The following is a 24,261-nucleotide window of genomic DNA, read 5'->3' on the forward strand; positions in this document are numbered from 1 at the left end:
GACATACCCATGTCCACCTTTTGTCTTCCTTTGTCACCAACCCCTCCCCCATCCAGTCTTTAAGTAGCATTCTGGTTGGTTGGAAGTCTGTTGTCACTTCTCCCCTGTCCTGGGCACTGTCTGCCAAAGTTATTCCAAACCCTGTGTTAACTTGATTTTTACCAGTGTTTTTTAAGGACAGCTGGTTTCTTTCTTCTTCACCTTTTTTTCCTATGTACCCTATTGAATGTAGCAATTTGTATTTTTCACCTGTCACTCCATGCTGGCAATTGGAGGTGATAATGGTGTAATATAAGCTGCCTTCTTGATATGGCATTGATTTGTTAAGGTGATATCTAGTTCTTTATAGCTAAAACATTCCTTTTTACCCTGAGATTTTCTTCTTGGTATTCACACCCAACAGCATTTCTCTTGTAACTTTTCTTTGATCCTTCTCCATCCCTCTGGTTGACTGTTTTATGCATACATAGACTCAATCACAAGTCATTTGTTTTATGTCATATTTAGTTTAGACTGGACCTGCTTCTCTCCAAGACCTGTGGAAAGGGGCTTTGTGCCTGAAGTCTTGTTTAACATCTGTCCCAAAAAGGCAGTTGTTCCAATAAAAGACATCACCCCAAACCCCTTGCTGTTTGCATATTTCCTGGCCAGTCATGGCTATAACAACACTTCAGTGGATGTTATCTATGCTCCTTTCAGATGGGCTTTAAGAAATAGGACTAACATCAGCTATATGTGGCTTTCCTTTCTCTTGGCCTTCTGCTACTCCTCCTCCATCCCCAGAAGAGAACTGTGCAATGAGTGGAGTTTACAGTTTGTTTTGGGGACATCCTAGTTTCAAAGTCTCCATGCTGCTCTAAGCTTGCATTAGAAAAGCAGGGGTCAAGGAAAATGTGCTGTGCCCTGGTAGGGATAAAGGGAGAGGTCTGGAATGGTTCTTCTACTCCAGTGGGAGTTTGCTACCCAATCTCAGACTGGTCCCTTGTAGTCTGCAAAGATCAGCCTTATCCTTTATGGTTGCATTCAAAACACACTGGAATGTGATCCACTGCAGTCACCCCTCTCCTGGAGCGTTCAGCTGGGTCTAAGCCACAGAGACTTCTTAAAATAACGGCCATGTCTTTAAACTTGACTGTTAGCAAGTGATCTGTGTGTGTGAATCGTTTAGTAGGGTAAGACTAAAATGGACCTGCAAGGCTATCTGATCCAGTGCCCTGCATTTGTATTCCTTTTCTATGCAGTGCTTCATATGCTTAACCAGCTGAAGGTCTATAGGGCCTTGCTTGTACTTATGCTAAGTTACATGAACAGGAACTGTATCATCAGAAATCTGTGGGCTTGTCCTAAGTTCTGCTCTGGAAACTTGCAAGCTACGGGCCTGTCTCTTTTCCCTGTCTTAATGACATGGCCATGATCTTTGAGCTGCTAGAAAGACAGAAGAAAGATGTGGAGAAGTTTTCAGTTAGCTTACCATCTGGGGTGCTAGACGAAATGGAAAAAGGGTTGTACAGAACCTATGATGCTTTGCGAAAAGTCTCAATATTATAAATAAGTAGGGTACAAATACCCATGGGTGGGGCCCTGTGTTGAGCTTCATCCACTTACTTTACTGAAGATACTCTAGGGAACCTTCCTTTTGTATGCTCATGATGTTGATGAGTTATGGTCTTTACAGTCCCAAACAATGAGCTGCTAGAGCTTGGTTAGTCTGAGCTCTTCAGACCTTCCTTAATAACAGCAATACAAGAACAAATAGTTAACAGAGCTGCCCCTTCCTCTGCCTCTACTTCCACTCCTTGCAACTAAGCTCCCTCTGTTACCAAGCTGGGATGTTGGTGTCAGGGGTGACTCAGAGCCAGGAACTGAAAAATATCACATCAAAGAAATGGTGAGACATGTTTTTGAAAACAAGTAGGAGTTTGGTGCTTTGCCTCCTGTGACTTAGTTGCAGACTGTGACCACAGCATCCTGCCTGTACCGGTTCCAGCTAGTAACTGCCATAGCTCAGTGGGGAGGAGGTGTAGAGTCTGACTACCAAATAACTTCCTTTGGTCCAGGTTGTCACAGCAACCATATCATTTATCAAACCACCAAAAGCTATTTCCTGTAAGTGCCTTCCTGATACCTGTAAACTGAAGAAATAGCTTGTTTTCTCTTCTGAACTGTGTTTTAGCTTCTTTTTCTTTCTCATTGCCATGTTCAAAATACTTATCAATCTGTTTTGCTTTGGTTCACCGCCTGCAACTCTTCCCATTGTTGCAGCTTGAAAGCTCAGAGAGAGATTTTTACATCAACATGGGAGTTTAAGGCCTAAATCATACTGAAAGCCAGGGGACACATGTTTGAAATGGAGTCCTTTTCCCTTGAACACTCTAGCAATGGTGCTGCTTTCCCTCTCTCCCCTTCATAAAGCTGCCAGGGTGGAGTGCTTAAATGCGCTTAAAGGGGAACACAGTTTCCCATTGATGTCAAAGGACTTTGTGCTCCCATCTCCTTTGGGTGCTTTTGGAAATCCCCACCCCTCTGAGGAGGACTAGGCTTGACTGTGCATTGTCTTGTCTGCAAAAAAGCCCAAAGAAAGATGAGCTCAATACACAGGAAAACAATGTTGTAAACTCTCAGGATTTTTTGGATGTTTTTGGACACAGGATAAAACACAGTGACTGGAAATCTAAGCCACTTACCTGTTAGTCAGATACATTCAGGGTTGTGGAAAACAGACCATAAAATCAATCAGGAAGCGCTTTGTCACAATAGCTTTTATTTCAACCATGAGCACAGCATCCTACAAACACTGGGCATAAGATTAAACTTTATCTAAGCAAATAACCACATCTCCAAGGTTAAACTACTAGCTCTTAAGAAAAGTAAAATTACCATTACTTGCTCAGCTGCTGTGAATCAATACAGCTCTATGGAAGTCAATGGAGACTGCTCAATTTGGACCAGGTAGACTGAAGCCTAAAGTTTCTAATATGGCATGATTAAAATGCTTCAACCATGCCTACACTTCCTAAACAATAAAACATCTGATGTGTGTGCATTTATGTGCTTATATTTTCTTAAAAAGCCGGCTGAAAATCTCAATGCTAGATAAGGGATGTATATGCTTGGGCTTAATAGGGCAGAAGGGTAGAATAATCCCTCTAAATAGTCCTATTCTGTAGAGACGTAATGGTGACCTCTAAGTAAATATGCATGGTAGGATAAATCAGGTGAGAGCAAAACAGAAATAATGGTGAAAGTCAAGGTCAATAGAAAAAGCACTGCATGATGTCAAATGCACATAAAATAGAAGGGGGGCAGCTCCAGCTGGTGGTGAGTGGCACAGGTTCACTGATACCAATGGACTGACACCAGCTGTCCATCCACTGGGAATCTTCCTTCCCTTTAGTGGAGCAAGATGTGGTTGGCACACGCAGGGAGATGTCACCTCCTGCACCTGCTGGAACCTCTGTGAATATTGCCTGTTTTCAAAACGCAGCAAGTTCATTTCTCCTGATCTGTACAAAAGACAATGGTTGGCTTTCACATTCTGGCCAGCGTTTTGATCCCTATTAAAAATAAACTCTATCACCAAAGTTTTCTGATCCCAATTGAGTGGTGGATCTCAGAAGGTCTGGTTGGACTCCCCAGGTATCTTGAGTGAATTTGGGCCTCTTAGTCCATAATTTCCCTCTTCCCCCCAAAGTAATGTCTGTCTTTTTGGGTAATTCCTTTTAGACATAAACTAGTTCTGATTCTCAAGTTGAGCAGGCAAAACTGGAGGCCTTACAATCTCTGGCAGTTTGCTCAAGATTTTGTTGTCCTAAAAAGTCATAAATGAGGCTAATAAAAGCCTAAGGGTAGGTCTACATGAGAAAATTGTACCAATGTGTACAGAGCCACAAATGTCAATAGCAGATATACCAGTAAGGCTGTCCCTGTGGCCATCCCTCTTCCAGTATATAAGTGACTTCTTCAGGCTAGCTTGTCTCTTTGGTTCAGGCTTTATGCCAGCCCCAAAAGAGTCATTCTTCCTCTTTGGGCATGGCTGTCTACCAGGGAGTTATACATCTGTTTCTATCTGTGCCAGTGAAATGGCGCTGCCACAATTTTCCCTGTATAGGCCATCCCACAGATGGCTTTTGGAAATGAGATGTGGTATTTGTCCAATTAGCTGCCTGCAGCAAATGCAGAGAATGCTGAGCTTGCTTTGGCACCAGAAGCAGCCCAGTCCTGGTAGCGTGGAGCTTAGCATGGGCTGTGAGAAGCAGGGTTAATTAACTCCAGCCCAGGTCCATGTTGCTTCTGCTAAACTGTTCCTAGTACCTAAGCACACTCAGGTAGCTCTGAATTACCCTGCAGTCTGCAAAGCAGACTTCTACAGAATAAGGGTCCTTCTGGAGAATTTACCTTTCATAACATTTAAAAGAGGCTTTGCACCTAAAGGAAGACTTCTTCTATTTCTGCCCAAGGGGTGGGGGAAAAGATCCAGCATACATAGTAAAAATGAATGATCTCACCTACAAGATGTAAGAGTATTAGACGCTCAATTGCATTGTCTGCCAAAGGCATTTAAGTGCTTCCCCAAAATTTCCCATGGAGTATTTTAACAATCCCAGCAAATGAATCTCATTTAATGATAGTTCTCATTCACCAAGAAATGAGTTCCCACCTACCTCAGAAAACGAATAGCTTGATTGTCATGAGCGTGTTGAAGGCAATGGTCTTTGCGAACAGGACTCTTAGGGCCAGCACAGTCATGGACAACATGTTCACTTTCTCGGGGTTTTCTTCTGTTAACAAAACAGAAAGGAAATGGTATCTTGGCTTAGTGAGGCCTTGCCTGGAGCACTGTGTCCACTTTGGGGCACAGAGCTTCATGGAAAATGTGGTAAACCATTGGAGAGCAGCAAAAATGATTAGAAGTCTGGGAAACATGGCTTATGAGGAAAGGTTGGAAGAGCTGGGATTACTTAGATTGGAGAAGAAAAGACTCAGAGGAGATTTGAAAATGATCTTCAAATACATGAAGGGTGGTTATACAGAGGGTGGTTACAGACTATTCTTGGTGGCCAGATGGGACAGGGCAAGGAGAAATCATCTGAAATTGCAGTAATGGAAATGTAGGTTGGGTATTAGGAGGAATATTCACACAATGAGGATGGTACAGATTAGGCAGAGAGGTTTCGAAATCTCCATCCTTGGCAGTTTGTAGAGCAGTTTAGGGTGGTAAATTTAGGATGATCCTGCCTCAAGCAAAGATCCCTACTTTTCTATGACTATGTGAAAAACACATCAATACAGGTTATCTGTGCGTGCAAAAGAGAATGAAGCTATCTGAAAAGAGAATACATTAGAAAAATACAGGCAAGATGTCAGGAGGAGAAAGAGGCTGAGAGGTTTTTTAGACAAACAAGGACAGACAGAATATTATTCCTCCCTGTTTTATCCAGATTATGAAATCAATTTGTCCATCTTGCATTTATCCTCCACATAATTACTACTGGTGATAATTGGAACTACAAGTGTAATTCCTATTGACTGTTGTCCTAAGACTATAGTCTTAAAACTATTAATGTTTTATTCGTTTTCAAAACTCTAACATCATTTTGCAACCAAGAAACGGCATTGGCAGATAATCTCTGGATGCAAGAATTTTCAAGCCCTTTATTTTATTTTGGTTTTGTAACTAACCTGCAGCAGTGGAGTTTGAAGGAGCACAAAATGTTGTTGGCATGGTCATGGGTTGCTCTGCAGCTGTGGGAAGATAGAACTCTAACTGTTATATGAGAATTAAAAGTAATGATAAAACAAAAGATGAAAATTGTTACTTTTCCTAGTAGTGAGTGAATGGGATTTATAAAGATCAGGTTGAAGTTTATCTTGAAGTTGTTTCCAACTTGGCTTGTTTTCACATGGAGAATGTTATATTGTCATTGGAAAAATAAAACAAGTTTTTAGGGGAGAAGTTTGTTTTTTCCTCCAATCATATCAAGTACTTCCGACAAGAAAAGGTGTAAAAAATTTTTTAAAAACCCAACAAAAAACATTCAAAAAAAAAAAAAAAGGGGGTGGAGGGGAGAGGGGTAACATTTTTAGCTTTCAGTTTTTTTCTTTTTCCCTTTTTAAAAAAAGGAAAGTCAAGGAAAATGGACACTATCCACAAAACGCTTATCTGTCATTGAAAAACCCGTTTTAGACACAAAATGTCCAGACAGTCCTTATTCAGTGCATGGATCAAAGTAATTTTGAGCTGCTTAAGCTGGTACACCAATATTTCAATGTTGTCAATAGGAAAACTTAAGGAGAGTCGGAGACCTCAAGACTGAGATTTAAAAAAAGGTACCTAGTCAATTTAGATCCCAGGTTCCCACTGAAAGTAATGAAAAAGCAATATCCAGATATATTTCCCTCTGAATATGTAAGCTATAATAACATGTTTTTCAACTCAAAGGCTTTGAAGAGTGGAAAGCTAATATTGCCACAAAACTGGCAATTTTAAAGTGGGTTTAATGTCAAACAGTTTGTAACTGACCCAGGCTTCATCATTTTTAAAAAATTACCATGAAGTAAATATGTGAGAGTCAAAATATAATCATTTTCTAAATACTTAGCTTTAAATAACTTTGACACTGTTGAAATTTCAACAATTTAATCAATATTTTTTTGGAAAGTTTTCATAAAAACTTTATTACAATTTTCCACATCACATTATTTTACAAAAAATTGGGGATTTTCATTCTCTAAACAATCCATTTTTCAGTATATAAAAACTCTGAAATAATTTATCATAGCAACAGATTCACAAAGGTTTCTAAATATCTTAAGATGCTGCAGAGTATCTTGTCAGCTTCTCCAACGTATTTAAGGAATTTCGGTACCTAAATACTTGCTCTGAGTGAGGCTCTGTGCACCTGTCTTTATATTTAGATGTCCAAATCTATTTGCAAATCTGGCCATTCCCTCCATTTAAAAGTCCTATGGAACATTTCTTGGCCAGAATTGGTATCCCAACTCTAGGTATATGTTATGGTTAACTATCACAACTAAAAGGCACATGGAAATGAAAGTACACTTTACATTATAGACCATAAACCATACCTGGTTTTGTCGCCTTTGCACTATACTGCTTTCCTTGATAGTCAACAGAGCAAGCCACGTCTTCAGTATCATCGATTTGAACCACTTTGATTGTATTGTACTTCCCATTTTGAGAGAGAACAGGATCATCTTGTTCATATACAGGACTGCTATTAACAAAGTTCATTTTAACCTCCTTGGGGTAGAAATCCTTTGCTAAACAAGCAGCCTTGACTTGCTTCCCAGATGTTGCTTTTGATTTCATTAGAAGGACGGATGGAGGAGTAGGATCACTTTCTGAGAAAGAAACTTGGATGGTTAAAGTTGAATCCTTTAATGGGTGAAAGAGCTAAGCCAAGGATAACTAGATGTAGTGAAAACATACTTAGTTGACTACTTGCAGATCCCACCTGCAACTGTCTCTAACTGAAGTCTTTGCTTGGAAAGATCAGTGAGAGAGATGGAAAGAAGACTGGGGGAGAGGAACAAATAGTGCAGAAGTTGAGAATTAAGCCTGGGATTTTCTTGAGAACCGAAGGGAGCAAGGAACCCAAAAACATAATCTAACATCTCAAGTTTGGACATGAACTTTATGACTAACATTCATATGCCCTTAGTGCTTACCAGTAGAAGATTATTATTAGTAGTACTATTATTCTTCATAGATTCAGAGATTGTAAGGCTGGAAGGTCATCAGGTCCAAGCACCAAGCAAGAAAGACAACTGGGGTCAGGTGACCACAGCAAAGTGCCTGTCCAGTTTCCTCTTGAAGGTTTCCAGGGTCGGTGATTGCACCACCTCTGGAGGGAGCTTATTCCACAGTCTGGACACCATAGTTGTGGTCGTGGTTATTATTATTATTATTATTTGCACAAGTTCTCTCTCTTATGAACAATAATGTACAGGCCCTAAAATTAGCAAGATCCACGTAACAATTGGAAGGATGGGGACTCAAAAAAAGTAATTTAATTCTGGGTTTGCATTCACTTGGCACCTGCTCTGAAATTGTCAGTGCACTGGAAGGGAACTTCTTCATGTTCCCAATGTTTTTTGATGTGGCCAAAAGACATAACTGTAACAGTAACAGCAGGAAAGGGAGTTTACTTATTTTTATGGAGAAGGATGCGGTTCTGTTAAGAATTATAATAATATTTGTTAACTGTTTTAACACTTTGCATAAGTTTCTCACAGCACTTCCCATATGTAAGTTGGTTGAGGTACACAATATATTCTGGAGCACTAGGTTGGACATTTTGAAGGAAAGTAAATCATAGGTCATCGGTCAGGTATCCAGGTTGTAGCCATATTGGTCTAGAGGCAAAAAGAATCAGAACTTGGGGCAGAGGTGATATCTTTTATTAGACCAACTAGATAGTTACAAATAAAGATTATTTTTGCAACTATCTAGTTGGTTTAATAAAAGATATTACCTCTGCCACAAGTTCTGATTCTCAGGTCATCGGACATTCTCAGGCTGCATTCATAGAAGCAAATGCTCAAAACCTATGTTGTTTAATGTGGAGGGATCAGAGGGGAACCGACACAGTCCAGTGTTTTCAGATGTATTAAAAATACAGTGACCATTATATAAATGTAGTGCCTAATATAAATCAGTATTGCTTCTTTGAGTCAGTGGGCCAGATCCCCAAGGGATGTGAACTGGAGTCAATGGTGTCAGATCTTCCAAGGTCTGGCACAGATTAGCATCAACACTGGGATCAACGGAACAGTAATTGCAGTGTTATTTTAGCCATGATACTGTAGGAAATATCTGAGAGGCAAGTTTTTTTAATAATATCTTTTATTAGACCAACTATACAGTTTGGAGATAGGTGAGACAAGCTCTTGAGCACAAGGTACTTTCTTTGGGTCACCCTATGGAAGATATGCCCAAAAGCTTGTCAGACTTATCTCCCAACTATCAAACTATACCATTTGTCCAATAAAAGATATAATAAAAAAAACCCTTGCCTCTCATTCAGTGGAAAAATCCATTTCCATCAGCTGGAGAATTGAGCCATATATTTATTTATTTATTTATTTGAGTGGTTGGTTTTGACACCTCCAGAAGAGAGTCTGAATTTTCCATTTACTTTGCGTGTCCCTAGTGTGCTTGTGGGGGTATATCTATATATCTTTATCTATAGGCAGATACATGTAAATTGATCAATCTGTTTTGGGGGCTTTTTTTGATGCACTTCCATTTAAAAACTAATTCCAAAGGTCTGAGACATATTTTCTCCTCTGTTCTCTACCCTATGCTGTTTTATTTAGGTTTTGAGGCCATGGTCTATAATGCATACACTGTTGCTGACACAAGAAGGGAGCAGTAACTAACCCGCTGGGCTGGATGCTAATACAGTGCCCCTCAGGAAATCGAGTCTAGCTACAATCCAAGAGTTAGGTAGTCACCCATCTTTTTATCTCCAAAGGACTTTGCTTCTAGTCATTGAAAGTAACTTAAGATCCTGGATTTTCCCAGACTTATCGCTCTAGGAACATAAGGAATTTTAACAGGACTACCCTTGATTTAGGAGGGGAGTCTTCAGCTCACCCAGTTACTTATGCACTATAAACAGTGGGCCAGTCCCCCTCCACTGGTGTAAATCAGCATATCTGTAATGGAGTCACTAAACCAGGTCACTGGCCAGCCATGACTGGAAGATTCAATGCAGAGAGCTAGCACTGGCAACAAGGAAGAGGATAATTACTAGACTCAATGAAAAGCTTGGTGCCTCTCCCAGAAAGCAAATCTCTGTGTCCCTTGCAACATTTTCAAGTGCATAATTCATGAAACTGCTCTGAGAGCTATTTTGGAAGAAATCCGATTGCACAGATGCAATGGAAACAATAGATCGTTATTTACTGCTTCCTTATTTTTCCTTTTTTTTTTTAGTAATGGTGGAACTGGACACTCTTAAAACACAAGTCTTCCATATGAAAGACTTAATTATACTTGTCTCTCCCATAAGAGTGGATGATTAATTACCTTTGGAACTTACTGCTACATGAGTTCAATATTAAAAAATAAATAAATAAATTTTTTTTAAAAACGATTAGACATTTCTGCACATAGAAAGAACAACCAATAAGTAAGGATTTATATAGATGTTGATAAGAGCAATAAAGATCCGTATCTCAGGCCATAACTCAGGGTCTTAATGGTTTGTGCTTAGAAAATCAGGTTTTATTATTGGGCTCAACTGCTCACTTCAGAGTTCTTTGCACCTTCTCCAGAAGTAGTGGGTGCTGGCCACTGAGAGACAGGATGGCAGGACATGTAGAGACTGGTTTTATGCATTTTAGCAGCACCTGTGTTCCTACATGTAGGAATAACAGTTTGCTAAGTGCAAGGGTTGACGTTTGCAAAGCTGTATGTTTGAATTCCCAGTTCCCAATAATTTTCATGGGAATAGGGTGTCCCGATTCCTTACAGAATTTTGAAAATCACCTACTAATTTGATTTTTTTTTTCTTCCTTGGGACATTTGTGCCTGAACAATCATGAATATATTTTTCTGCATCCTTGGGGAACAATTGAGTAATAATGAATGGTAACATTATTAACCCCCCCCCCCCCACCTCCTAAGTGCATTTTAAAAAATCTTAAGTCTCATTTGCAAAACCATTTAAATTTCTTAGCATCAGATTTTCCATGTATTTAGGGACAAGAGATTTGGATCTAGTAGGATTTTGAAAAGTACCTGGCTACTTAACTTCAGCTGGAATCAGTCACATTTTGGTGAAAGGGCAGATTTTTAAAGGTATGTAGGCTCTAAAGAAGCCGATAGAGACATGGTAGGATGTGTTTAAAAGCATGCGGGTGCCCAATTTTTGAAAACAGGGCTTGAATTTCTAAGTCACTCAATACATTTTGCCTATCATTTACAAAGACCTCATCTGCTGTCATTTTTCTGAACATAGTCTGATGTTTTAGAACAATTCAATCAACATTTTCTGACTATGATCCCCTGCCCCCCCCGGGCACCCCCCCAAATATCAGCAAGATACTTACTTGGCTCAACTGTCAGTAGAGTGCCCTTCCCAAATATCATGGGCCGTTGGCTAGCACAATTAATATGGTCCCTACAAGAACTTGTACATTCTGTCTCTGTCAATTAAACTCAGGGGCTGCACAAACTGATTCCCAGAACTGCAGAAAGATCTCTTTATATTACAGTTGCACTTAAAAAAACCCTGGCTTCCCCATTTTGCAACAACAAAACTCTGAAGAAAGTCAGGGTCCAAACATAACTTTTTTCATAGATGTTCCAACCCTAGCTTCTGAAAGTTGTAATCAGGTGTTTTTGTGTTGTTGTTGTTTTTAAATACATACATTTAGGGCTGACATTTTTGAAGTCACAGAATCCTAGAACCAGATACTTGGAGGGGACCTCCAAGGTAACTCTAGTCCAACCCCCTGCAGAAATGCAAGAATTGTCTGGGCAATTTGGCCATCCAAAGCCTGATTATATCTAAATGATTCAGACTTCACATTATCTTAGGGAGTCTTGAAAATTCCAGCCCAAGGCTATTAAACCATGTTTCCAGACCCTCAAAATTTGTGCTCCTTCATATGGATTTAGGACTAACCTGGTAACACTGTCAGCTTGGTGCCTTTCCCGAAAATCAGCGGTACAGTCCCACAGAGCCTGATACCTATCTCAAAACTTCTCCTAGTACATCAGCCCTGGTTTTTAAAGTTGTTCAAATGCATCAGAATGCGATTGGGGCCAAGCACTCCTATCCTCCTCCAGCTTAGTTGGAAAACCCCCCAGGGATCCCAGATACCAGGAAATTCTCATGGCACAGCCATGTAGCAATCCCTCCTCCCGTGCATCCTTTTACTGTAATTAGGATAAATAGACCATTTTGTACTTACTTGGTTCCACTTGGAGACGGGTTCCACTTCCAAAGATGAGCTTATCTGTGTCCCACACTGTGCGAACCCTGATGAAAACAACTTAAAAAAAAACTTCTCTACCAGCACTTGGTGGACAACCAAAACCAGGGGTCCAAAACCAGAATTGCAATCCATACAGTATGCGTTATCCAACACAATGACCCTTTCCTTCCAAAGAATAGAACCACACGTACTTTTCCATAGTTGAAAAAGTTCACAGACTTTACTCCAGAAAGTGCAACTGAGCAAAGCCTTCCTCACAATGCCAGGATACTGCTCACTTTGCTTCTTTCAGGTTACATGGAAATATAGAGAAAAGGAGTGTGAAGAGGTGCAATGTTTTCTTCCGAGGAGTAAAGCCTGTGTTTGGTTTTCCCAGGCAATATCCATTTTCTTGGATCTGCAGGTTTTTGTAAAGGTCCTTACGGAGTTTGTACCACTGTGGTATCCCCCCACACGGTGATACACCTCAGAACAAAAACCCTCTTCCTTTCTTATTGTAACAGAGCTCTCAGAGAACATTTAGACATGTGACTGAGCAAGAACCTTGCCAAGAAAATGGGAGTTGTCTTTTATCATTGCCTCTTTCACACACTCCAGCATGAAGATCGAGCATAAAGCAATGCAAATGGCGGGACGACTGGGTTGGCTATGATACTGCAGAAAAGGAGCTGGGGGTTATTAAAGTGGACCACAAGACAAATAGTAGGGCTGTGTAAAATTTTGCCAGCTATTTCATTTGAATGCTGTTTCGACTCATGTGAAACTCGAAACAGCGAAATTGAAACAAAATGGAGGGCTTCGAAACAGCCTCAAAATGAAACGAAGGTAGTCAAAATGTTTTGAAACATTTTGAGTTTCGAAGCTCAAGCTAGGCTTGCCTGCAGGGAAACAGAAAGTAAGGAGAAGGAGGGGGAAAAGGGGGGAAGGACTGCTCTAATATTGACTGTGCTGTGTAGCTGACCAGTGACTGTGATCCTTCCCTGAGGTCCCTTCCAATCCCAGTGCTCTGGGGGAGGGATGGAAAAACAGCTTAAAGGGCAGCATTGTCTGAAGTGCTTTCTGCCTTGGGGTCAGTTACTGAGCTATCTTCCAGAAGCTCAGGAGCATTAGACAACAAAGGCTACTACCATTGATTTCCTACTTGCTAGCTTAGCAAGTGGGATTCCACAATACTTGTTACTTTCTTTCTAGATAGACCCTTTTATTTTATTATTATATTCATTGATTGATTCCTTTTAACTTATTCCTCCTTAAGTCTATTTTGATTCTTTTTAAATCTGTTATTTCTCTCATGGCGTGTGTTCCATTCACTGTGCAGGGAAGCACACAGCACATCATAATTAATTATATCACATATTATAATATAGACTGTATATAGGAAGACACATATGTACATTTATATATTTTTATTTTATTTATCATATTGCATATTATAATATAGACTGTATATAGGAAGACACATATGTACATTTATATATTTTTATTTTATTTATCATATTGCATATTATAGACTGTATATAGGAAGACACATATGTACATTTATATGTTTTTATTTTATTTATCATATTGCATATTATAGAATGTATATAGGAAGACACATATGTACATTTATATGTTTTTATTTTATTTATCATATTGCATATTATAGAATTTATATAGGAAGACACATATGTACATTTATATATTTTTATTTTATTTATTACATACTTGCATACAAACATACATACAATACTTAAATACACATAATACAATTATCTTAATATCTACATATATTGCATAAATCAGATAGATAACATTACAGAAGAAGAAGAGACTTTCCAGCACACCAAGGCAAGGACAAGACACTATGAAGCACACGAGGAAGTGTGCAGCTGGCAAGCCTTCAGGGAGGAGTGGAAGAGGGGGTAGACGGAGAGGTGTAAGCCCTTCCCCCACAAACTGAGATGCAGCTTCTTTGCTACAACAAGAAGGCATGAGACTTCCATTAGTACAGACACAAGGAGAGGGGAACAGTGCCAGTGCCACTGCCTGTGTCTAAGTCTGCATGCCCGCCAAGAGCACCAGCCGTAACGCTCCCCGCGCGACCACCACCACGACAACAAGCAGCAGCACCAGCATTACAGTCTCCTCCACCCGCATTTCACTTCCCATGCTGAGCCTTCCAGTGCCAGAGGAACAGCTGGAGCTGGATCTGAGTAGCCTAGCAAGGGAAATCCTGGGGAAGGAGGGGGAATCAGCTGAGTTTGTGCTCCACACCCCTCAGGTTTCCCCTAGATTCAGGTCTCCTTCCCCAGACTGCACTTCAGAGCAAGCTGAGGTAGAGACTGTGGAGGCAAGTGGCTCAGCTGAGTCCGCTCCTCCTGTTGCTGTGCCTCTGCCTGTTGAGGAGGGGGAAGTTGCAGCATCCATACATGCATCTGCACCCCAGAAGCGAGAGGGTAGTCTGGTCTGGGATCATTTTGAGCTGGAAGATGATCCCACATATGCTATCTGCTTGCATTGCTGAGCCAAAACCAGCTGGGACAAGGGAACGAAACACTTGGGTACCACAGGAATGCTGATGCATCTTCACAGGCATTACCCCATTGCCCTGAGGCTCCTCCTCAGCCTGGCACCAGTAGGAGCATGCCCAAAGGGAAATACCCCTCTCATTCCAAAGCCCCCATCCCCCCAAACCAGAGGCCGGCCACCCTGTAACAGTGGGGAAAAGGTGGACAGAAAGGGGGGCACGTTGCAAGGGTGAGTGAGATCACCCAGAACATTCAGGAGATGCTTGCTGTGGATGGCCAGTCCTTCTCCTTAGCTGAGTGGACAGGGTTCAGGTGGCTCATGGTGCTTGTGGCCCCATCATACCAAATGCCCACATGCATGAGGCATGCAGGGAGTACTTGAGGGGGAAGCTGTGCAAGGCAGGTCCACAGGTGGCCTTACACTTCACCTCAGATATCTGGAGCATCTGGGGTGGAGATCACTCCTACCTCTCCCTCATAGGGCACTGGTGTGACCAGTCAGGCTGTTGGTGGGCTCTTCTTCAAGCCAAGGTGATGGATAAGTCCCACACAGCAACCAAGATCATAGGGACCATGAAGTGACTGGTGCAGGGGTGGCTTGTTGGGCAGGGTGATCTCACCCGCAGGTTCATGGTCACTGACAATGGGGCCAATATGGTCAAGGTGGTCCATGATGCCAACTTTGTTGGCATCTGCTGTGTGGCACACAAGTTCCACCTCATTGTCAGGGACTCCATGGAGGGAAACAGGGTTGCTGGTGACAGCACCAGCACCACCAGCAAGCTCATTTTCAAATGCAGGAAGGTGGCAGGCTACTTCCACCAGAGCATCAAGAGGGGCAAGATGCTGTGGGACAAAGAGGCAGAGCTGAACATCCCACAGCACAAAATCATGCAGGATGTGGAGACTCAGTGGAACTCCACATACCTGATGCTCGAGAGGCTGGTGGAACAATAGGAGGCCATCCATGAGATGGCCTTGCTTGGGGAGATTGGGATCAGTGCCCCCCTGAACAGAGCTGAGTGGGATACTATCTCCCAGATCCTTCTGGTCCTCAAGACCTTCCTTGAGGCCACCTCAGCATTGGCGATGCCCTCCTTAGCCAGATGATCCCTGTAGTAAGGGAACTTCAGAGCCAAATGAAGAGCTTCCAGGGGATCAGTGTTCCTGACTGGGGCAAGCCGCTGTCACCAGATGTGCAGGCACCGATGAGGTGGCTAAAGGAGGGCATCAGGAAATGGCTTAATCCCTCGTGGTCCAGTACGGTCCACATGCTGGCTGCCATGTGTGACCCAAGGATGAAGGGCAGAGTATGTAGTGGCCAAAGCCTAAATCAGTGGATGGAGGTGCTGGTGAAGAGAAGGCAGAACGGCAGAGGTGGGGGGACATGGAAGAGGGGGATCCACTGTCCCATGCTAGCATGCCATCCACCAGCCAGTCTCCTTCTCCACCACAGGTGCTGCCAATGTGGGCCAAGGGCGTGCCTTCCATGGTCAGATCCAGAGGCACCAGACCCCACCATCAGGCAAGCAGTGTTCAGGCCTAGGTGGCTGCCTGTCTCACTGAGGACACGGAGGTGCTACTGTGCTACCCCTTGACCTAGTAGGCAAGCCACAGCCAGATGTGGCCAGATCTGGCCATGGTAGGACAGGAACACCTGTCCTGTCCACTGACCAGTGTTCCAAGTGTTCAGCACTGCTGGGGATGTAGCAACACCCCACTGCACTTCCTTGGGTCCTGGTTTGGTAGAGCAGCTGGTGTTCCTGCAGGTGAGCCTCCCACTACTAGGGTTTCCCAAGCTCCAGGTGCAGACAGAATGAATGACACCCTCTTCACTCCATCTGTACCTATTTCCTTTTTTAAAAACCATTTAATATCCCACTCTCAGAACTGGAGGGGAGACTTACTGCATCACCAGCCAGTAGGGAAAGAACATGTCCCTGCTGAGCTCTCATGCCAGGATGAACTTGAAGGTATGGGATGGGGCAATGAGGAAGGAGGAGGCCTCAGGTCCTGGGCATGACCACTAAAACTGCACTCTGCCAGGCTCAGGAGGCCTGGTGGGACTGCAGGCAGTGTGGCAGCCCCAGGAAATGCCAGGACTGAGGATCCCCCTGGTGAAAGGTGGGTAGGAAGTGCCACAACCTCCAGCCACCATACGCACGCACACAGTCCTGGCTGGAGAAAGCCCAGACCCGTCATGTCTTTGAAAGGTCTGAGGCTTGCTGGTTGCAGTGCAGTTGTGAGGCTCCAGGTGAGCTCAGCTTAGATGCCTGCGATGGCAGGTTTTGGGTTGAAAAACCCTTTGTCAGGTTAAGGAAACACCTGCAGTTGGTGTGCTGTTCCTGGATGGAAGGAACAGTAAAGAAGCCAGAAGCTGGCATGCAATACAGGCAAGAAAGCCAGTCAGTGAAAATGGAAATGAAGGTGTCAGGGGGTGAGGGACAGGCTGGGGGGTGGGAAGAGGGATGTAGCAATTCAGGTAAAAGTGGAGAGGTGCCTGGGGAGTCAGATGTCCGGCAGGTCGCAGTGTGTCAGAACTCCACTGTCTACAGTGAGTCCATGAATTTCTGTACCTCTCTACTTTTACCTGCTACATCCCCCTTCCCCACCCACCCCAGTCTGTCCCTCACCCCCTGATGCCTCCATTTCTATTTTCACTGACTGGCTGTCTTGCCTGCATTGCATGCCAGCCTCTGGCTTCTTTACTATTCCTTCCATCCAAGAACAGCACACACTGCAGGTGCTTCCTGAGCCTGATGAAGGGTTTTTCAACCCAGAAGCTTGCTAAGATATATTTCTGTAACTATTCAGTTGGTCTACTAAAAGATACCAGATTAGATTGACCCAAAGAATCTTGTCTGCCAGTGCCATGTCCATAGACCACCACCCCTAGCACCTGTCCCCGGTCAGCTGACCAGAAAGGCAGGGCCTTGGGCACATCTAAGCCCCAAGGCTGGGGCTGGCAAGGAGAGTTCTCTACACAGGGTAGGTTTCCCTGGTTCCACCTGGATCCCAGCAAGGATGCCGATGATGTGCACCTGGATATCACTGCTGGTTCCATCCATATGATCCTGGGACTTCAGCCCTGCCACTTGTGGATCCACCTGGCCAGCCATGACTGGTGACTTCAGATTGTCCAGACCACCTGGGACAACAAGCAGTGGCTATAGTCCTTTTGGATGACCGAGGCCATCTTCTAGGAGCTCATTTACCAGATCACCCACACCTGAAGTGGCAGGCCACCACCATGCAGCAGCCCCTCCCCGCAGACTGGTTCTATGGCAGAAGAAGTAATATGAAAGGGTTCTGTGACTTTAGGAAGTTCAAAAACCACCGGACTAAATAAAAATACTTTAAGGTGGATACATATCTGGTTGAATTGTCAATGAGTAGTTATTAATTGCTTAGTGTCTGGTTGGGAGGAGGTATCAAGTGGGGCTCCCCAGGGGTATGTCCTGGGTCCAGTATTGTTTAAGATTTTTATTAATTATTTGGATGATAGGATCAAGAGCATGCTTAGCTAATTTGTGTACAACAAGTTTGGTGGAGTTGCAGATACTCTGAATAGTAGGGCTAGAATCCAAACCGAACTGAATAGACTGGAGAAATGATCCATCAACAATCAGATGATATTCCACAAGGACAAGTGCAAAGTCTTGCACTTATGATGGAATAACTGCATACACAAAAACAGGCAGCAGAATGGCTTGTTAGGCTGCAGTACTGCAGAGAAAGACCTTGGGATTACAGTGCACTATGACCTGAATATGAATAAAAAAAAAAGAGAAGCCAGCAGCATCTTGGGTTGTATTAATAGGAATGTCACTTACAAATCAAGAGAAGGGATTCTTCTTCTCCATTTAGCACTTGGTGAGGCCTCACCTTGAGTACTGTGTCCAATTTTGGGACCCACACTTCAAGAAGGATGTGGACAGTTTGAAATAACTCCAGCACAGAACAAAAAACATGATTAGCAGCCAGGGAAGCATGACTTACAAATAAAAGCTGACAGAATTAGTGTTATTTAGCTTTGAGAAAAGAAGATTGAGTGGGAATTTGATAAGTCTTCAAATCTCTGAAGGGTGATTATAGGGAGGATAGAGATGGCCTTTTTTCTGTGGCCATAGGGGACAGGACTAGAAGCAATGACCTCTAGCTGCAGTAGAGGAAATTTAGGTTGGGGATGAAGAGGAACTTTCTGACTGAGGGTGGTCAAGCAGACTACTTAAAGAAACTGGAATCTCCTTCCTTGGAAATTTTTCAAACCTTGCTAGACAGACACTTGGCAGGGATAGTTTAGTCAGGGATGATTCTGCCAGACTACATGATCTCATGAGGTCCCTTCCAGCCCTCCTTACCTATGTTCCTATGATCCTAAAATGAACCCAGAAATTTCAAATCAAAATGTATAGTGTTAAAAACATTTCAGCCTTTTGTGATGCTCCTGAGTTCTTTTCAATGTAAGAACTGCTCTGTTATGTTTTTGAGAGTGCATTTTCTGAGGGGTGCCTTGAGTCTATCAAGGAGTACCTTGAGTCTAAAAAGGCTGAGAACCACTGTCCTAGGCCGTGAAGAAGGAAATACTGTGAGAGAAGTGATGAAGATGAAAACTTCAGGGAAGAGGAAAGACAGAAGGAAGGATGCGACTAAGTGGGGATGAGAATAGGAGGGTAGGACAATGACATCTCTACCTCATTCCATATGGCAGATGACAGAACAAGGAGCAATGGTCTCAAGTTGCAGCAAGGGAAGTTTAGGTTAGATATTAGGAAGAATTTGCTTACTAGGAGGGAAGTAAAACACTGGACCAGGTTACCCAGAGAGGTTGTGATAACTCCATCCTCGGAGGTTTTAAAGACTCGGCTAGACAAAGCCTTGGCTGGGATGATCTAGTTGGGGAGGGTCCTTCTTGGAGCAGGAGGTTTGACTAGATGACTTCCTGTGGTCCCTTCCAACCTTATGTTCTATGATTCTATATGGAGATACAAAGAGAGCAGACTAAACATAGAAATATGTATCCCTATGTACCTCAGATAAATAATAATATATGTACCACCTACAGTTTCTCAAAATTTTACTGATTTTTTTTCCAGGTTAAATAGAGGAAGGGTAGAGTAAACCCTGGAACAGTTTCCTTTGAAGTGTCAGAGTGTGTGTGTGTGTGTGTGGTTTGAGATGTTCTTTTCGTTTCCAAGAAAGATTGCTGCTCTTTCACATGCAGCTTTTTGTAGGGGGTCTCTCTGGAGCTTGTGTCACTGTGGTAGCCCCGACACAGTGACACGCTCCTTTACAAAAACTGTTCCTTCTTACTGTGCAGAGCAGATTCAGGATGTGTGTGTAGTCGCTAGATATCTCATGAGCATTTCCCAAGAAAATGAAAGCAGTTACTTCTCACAGCCTCTGGCCAGTCAAACCTCAGTCCTACAGAGACCAACCACACCAAGACCTTGACATGCAAGAGGACAGTTTCCATGGTGGCTCCCCTAACACCAGACCAATGTGGTCAGCAAAAACTGGTAGGAAATTGAATCCGATGCCTCACATTGCTATACTACCATTACGTGTTAAACTCACTAGTCAGCAACATGTTTACATCACCTTATTAGTAATACTGACAACTTCAGTTTTGATCAACACATACACCATCTCATTTCACTCCTGTGTTCCTCACTCTATTTTATTATACAACTGTCTTGACCTTATTTCAGTGACTATTAACCATTTTCTGCACCTGTTGCTTGCTGTCATCTCTTGTACTGAACCCTCCTTTCCCCGTCTCTAGAATATATACAGTTGTCTGTTTTGGGTTGCTTTGTTTGGAGGTTTTGTGTTTTGTGGGTGTGTGGTACTTTGGAAGGTTTTTGGTCAGTTTTGTTTTCTGCCTTGTGCATGTTTGTATTTGTGTTTTTGCAAAAGATTTTTGGTCCTGTTTCCATGTTCTTCTGAGTATTTGTTGCTAAGTATGTTCTTGGTGTGACTGCAGCTTTATTTAAGAAGTTCTTGCAATGTGAAAGAAGTAACAATGCATTGTCAGTCTCACCTCCATCCTTGGTAAAGTCGTTGGAAAAATTATCAAGGCTCACATTTGTGAGAGCCCGGCAGGGCAAATTATGCTGAGGGTAAACCAGCACGGGTTTGTGGCGGGCAGATCGTGCCTGACCAATCTAGTCTCTTTCTATGACCAGGTTACGAAATGCCTGGACACAGGAGGAGGGGTGGATGTCGTATACTTAGACTTCAGGAAGGCCTTCGATACGGTATCCCACCCCATACTGGTGAACAAGCTAAGAGGCTGTGATGTGGATGACTGCACAGTCCGGTGGGTGGCAAATTGGCTAGAGCGTCGCACCCAAAGAGTCGTGGTGGATGGGTTGGTCTTGACCTGGAAGGGTGTGGGCAGTGGGGTCCCGCAGGGCTCGGTCCTTGGACCGATACTCTTTAATGTCTTCATCAGCGACTTGGATGAGGGAGTCAAATGTACTCTGTCCAAGTTTGCAGATGACACAAAGCTATGGGGAGAAGTGGACACGCCGGAGGGCAGGGAACAGCTGCAAGCAGACCTGGATAGGTTGGACAAATGGGCAGAAAACAACAGGATGCAGTTCAACAAGGAGAAATGCAAAGTGCTGCACCTAGGGAGGAAAAATGTCCAGCACACCTACAGCCTAGGGAATGACCTGCTGGGTGGCACAGAGGTGGAGAGGGATCTTGGAGTCCTAGTGGACTCCAAGATGAACATGAGCCGGCAGTGTGACGAAGCCATCAGAAAAGCCAATGGCACTTTATCGTGCATCAGCAGATGCATGACGAATAGATCCAAGGAGGTGATACTTCCCCTCTATAGGGCACTGGTCAGACCGCAGTTGGAGTACTGCGTGCAATTCTGGGCGCCACACTTCAAGAAGGATGCAGATAACCTGGAGAGGGTCCAGAGAAGGGCAACTCGTATGGTCAAGGGCCTGCAGACCAAGCCCTACGAGGAGAGACTAGAGAAACTGGACCTTTTCAGCCTCCGCAAGAGAAGGTTGAGAGGCGACCTTGTGGCTGCCTATAAGTTCATCACGGGGGCACAGAAGGGAATTGGTGAGGATTTATTCACCAAGGCGCCCCCGGGGGTTACAAGAAACAATGGCCACAAGCTAGCAGAGAGCAGATTTAGAATGGACATTAGGAAGAACTTCTTCACAGTTCGAGTGGCCAAGGTCTGGAACGGGCTCCCAAGGGAGGTGGTGCTCTCCCCTACCCTGGGGGTCTTCAAGAGGAGGTTAGATGAGTATCTAGCTGGGGTCATCTAGACCCAGCACTCTTTCCTGCTTATGCAGGGGGTCGGACTCGATGATCTATTGAGGTCCCTTCCAACCCTAACATCTATGAATCTATGAGTTTGTTTAACACTGTGCATTTATTCACTTTTCGGCCGTCTATTCCTGGACATGAGATGCTGTCTTGATGATAAGTGAAAGAAACTGTATAAATGTATCCCTTTGTGTTGTTTATACCAGTTTCAGCAACTCCACTTTAGTTTTTGTAGGAGGGTTGGAGTGTTGTAGTTGTGATGGTCCAGGAACTGTATGGCGGGCCGGGGTTCTTTGTGCTATCTTTTATTGGACCAACTGGACAGTTGGGAGAGCTGTGAGACAAGCTTTCAAACACAAAGTGTCCTCTGTCAATGTTAGTTGCTGTTGTCTTTATCAGTTAGGAGACCCCATTATGAATCCAGGTTCGTTAAGCCAAGGGGGACATATAAAGGCAGAACAAAAGTCTTTTTGCTAGAGAGCTTGCCACGTAAGTACAAGACAAGAGAACAAGCAGACGTCATTGGGGAGTAGCATGCAAGGATCTATGAGAAAGTGTTAGTCAACAGAAGGCCGATCTTTTTTCTCCCCGTAGGCATCACAGCAAATGAAAGACTGAAGGAAGGGGGTGGTGATGTTGAAGGTTGACAGTGAGAAGCTCCTCCCATTTGTGAGGAGCATCATGGGAGGCAACAGGTAGCTCTCTGAGAATGTAACTGGCTGGCAGTGGAAGTTGATAACATGGGTTGATCAAAGGTGGGAGTTGATCTCTTTGTACTGAATGAGCAATGACTGTTGGGGTAGGGAGAGACCATGAAAGGCCTTGAACAATGGGTACAGCTTGCTGGTGATTGGTGCAACAAGGAAGATGGAATCAGTGGAAAGACACACAGAGGAGGTGGACATGGTCAAAGGATGGACTAGGAAAATATCTTTTTCAACAGCACTGTGGATGGGTTTGAGCAGGGTGAGAGGGTGTTTGTCCAGGCTAGAAAAGAGCATTTTGTAGTAAATGATATGCGAGATCATGAGGGCATGGACCAGAGCTTTAGCTGTGCACATGGATAGGACAGGCCATGTCCTGGGGCATGGCCAGACAGTGCCATACCACCGTGTAGCCTACATCAGTTCTATATAGTCAGGTAAATTGAGCTGGGGTCTGGAGAGGACAGACATACAGCAACCCTGGTGTAGATGCACAGATTAGGAAACTGCTACTATACCTCAGTGTCACGGCGAGGTCCTATAAGAGGGCCATGATCTCCCTACGGCCCCCTTACCATGCCAAGTCCGCCCAAGGGCACCCTCAAATTCTCACCCACCATGTCTTTGATATTGAGGTAAAGTTGGGAGGCTGCCTACGACTCCCTGGGCACGGTTAGCTAGGACCTCTGTCCCCGTGTGTTCCTGGACCCCCTGGGGGTCTCCCAGTATGATAGGTGCTCCCCAGGCACCCTAGCCTTATGGGCTACACGTGGCTCCTACCAACCCCTAATACCACGCCCCAAGCCTCGCTGATGGGATAGACGCTGGTATGTCTCTCAATACGTACACGGCCCGTCTCTCGGGCCTCCTCTTCTGTGCTGCCCTCTCTTGGGCTCTCTGAACCCACTTGGGGCCTCCCTGTAACATTGCCCCTTTCTGGGGCCTTCTCTGTAGTGTTGCCCTCTGTCTGGGGCCTTTACAATAGTGTCCCCTCCTGGGGCTTTTCCTACAATGTCACCCGAACTCGGGCTTCTAAAATACAGCCCCCCGTTTGGGGCTCTCTGCGCCCACTCTGGGGACTTCTCAGTAACGCCCCCCTGACTCTCGGGCCCACCGCACTGCTGCCCCCCTTCTCCCAGGGCTCACCGTGCCACTACCCCCTCTCGCCAGGGCAACCGCAGCACCCTACCCTGCTCCGGGGTTTGTTGCAGCACTAGCCCTTCTTCAGAGGCTCACCGCGCCCACACTGGGCTTCCTAATAATATTGCCCCCTCTCAAGGGCTTGCTGTGCCCCTACTGGGCTTCCTCATAACACTGCCCCCTCTCTGGAGCTCGACGTGCCCGCGCCGGGGCTTCCCAAAGCCGCCCCTCTCTGGGGCTGGGGTCTATGCACCCCACAAGTTGCACCCTGACTGGCGCCAGGGTTCCCATACCAGTGGGGTTCCCCCTTAAAATACTGCGCCCTCACTGGCGCCAGGGTCCCACCCCCTGTGGGTCCCTATGAGGCCTCCTCCAACCCCTATAGCCTCACTCAAGCCACCGGTGTAATATCGAAGCCAAACATAAACTAGAGCCTCCTGGCTATAACTTAAACCTAAGGCACTGGGCCATAACAACATAAGCCTCCTGGATGCAATTCAACATCACCGCTCCAGCCTCTGGAGCTCTTGCGAGCTATACTTGCTGTTAGGCTTCACCTCGCATCCTAACTGCTCCTGCTCCTGCTCCTGCTCCTGCTCCTGCTCCTGCTCCTGCTCCTGCTCCTGCTCCTGCTCCTG

The 24,261-nt window shown here is 44.2% G+C and overlaps 1 gene segment (V, D, J or C); it reads right to left on the reverse strand.

Moving 5' to 3' along the window:
• Positions 1-2,751: 2,751 nt before the first annotated feature.
• On the reverse strand, positions 2,752-24,261 carry LOC102564599 (T cell receptor delta constant-like). The segment is given in 5 exon segments: positions 2,752-3,503; positions 4,662-4,778; positions 5,680-5,742; positions 7,087-7,362; positions 24,181-24,261. Coding segments are annotated over 4 exon segments (462 nt in total).

The sequence above is a fragment of the Alligator mississippiensis genome, chromosome 7 (assembly GCF_030867095.1).
Source record: "Alligator mississippiensis isolate rAllMis1 chromosome 7, rAllMis1, whole genome shotgun sequence".
Taxonomy (NCBI): Eukaryota; Metazoa; Chordata; order Crocodylia; family Alligatoridae; genus Alligator; species Alligator mississippiensis.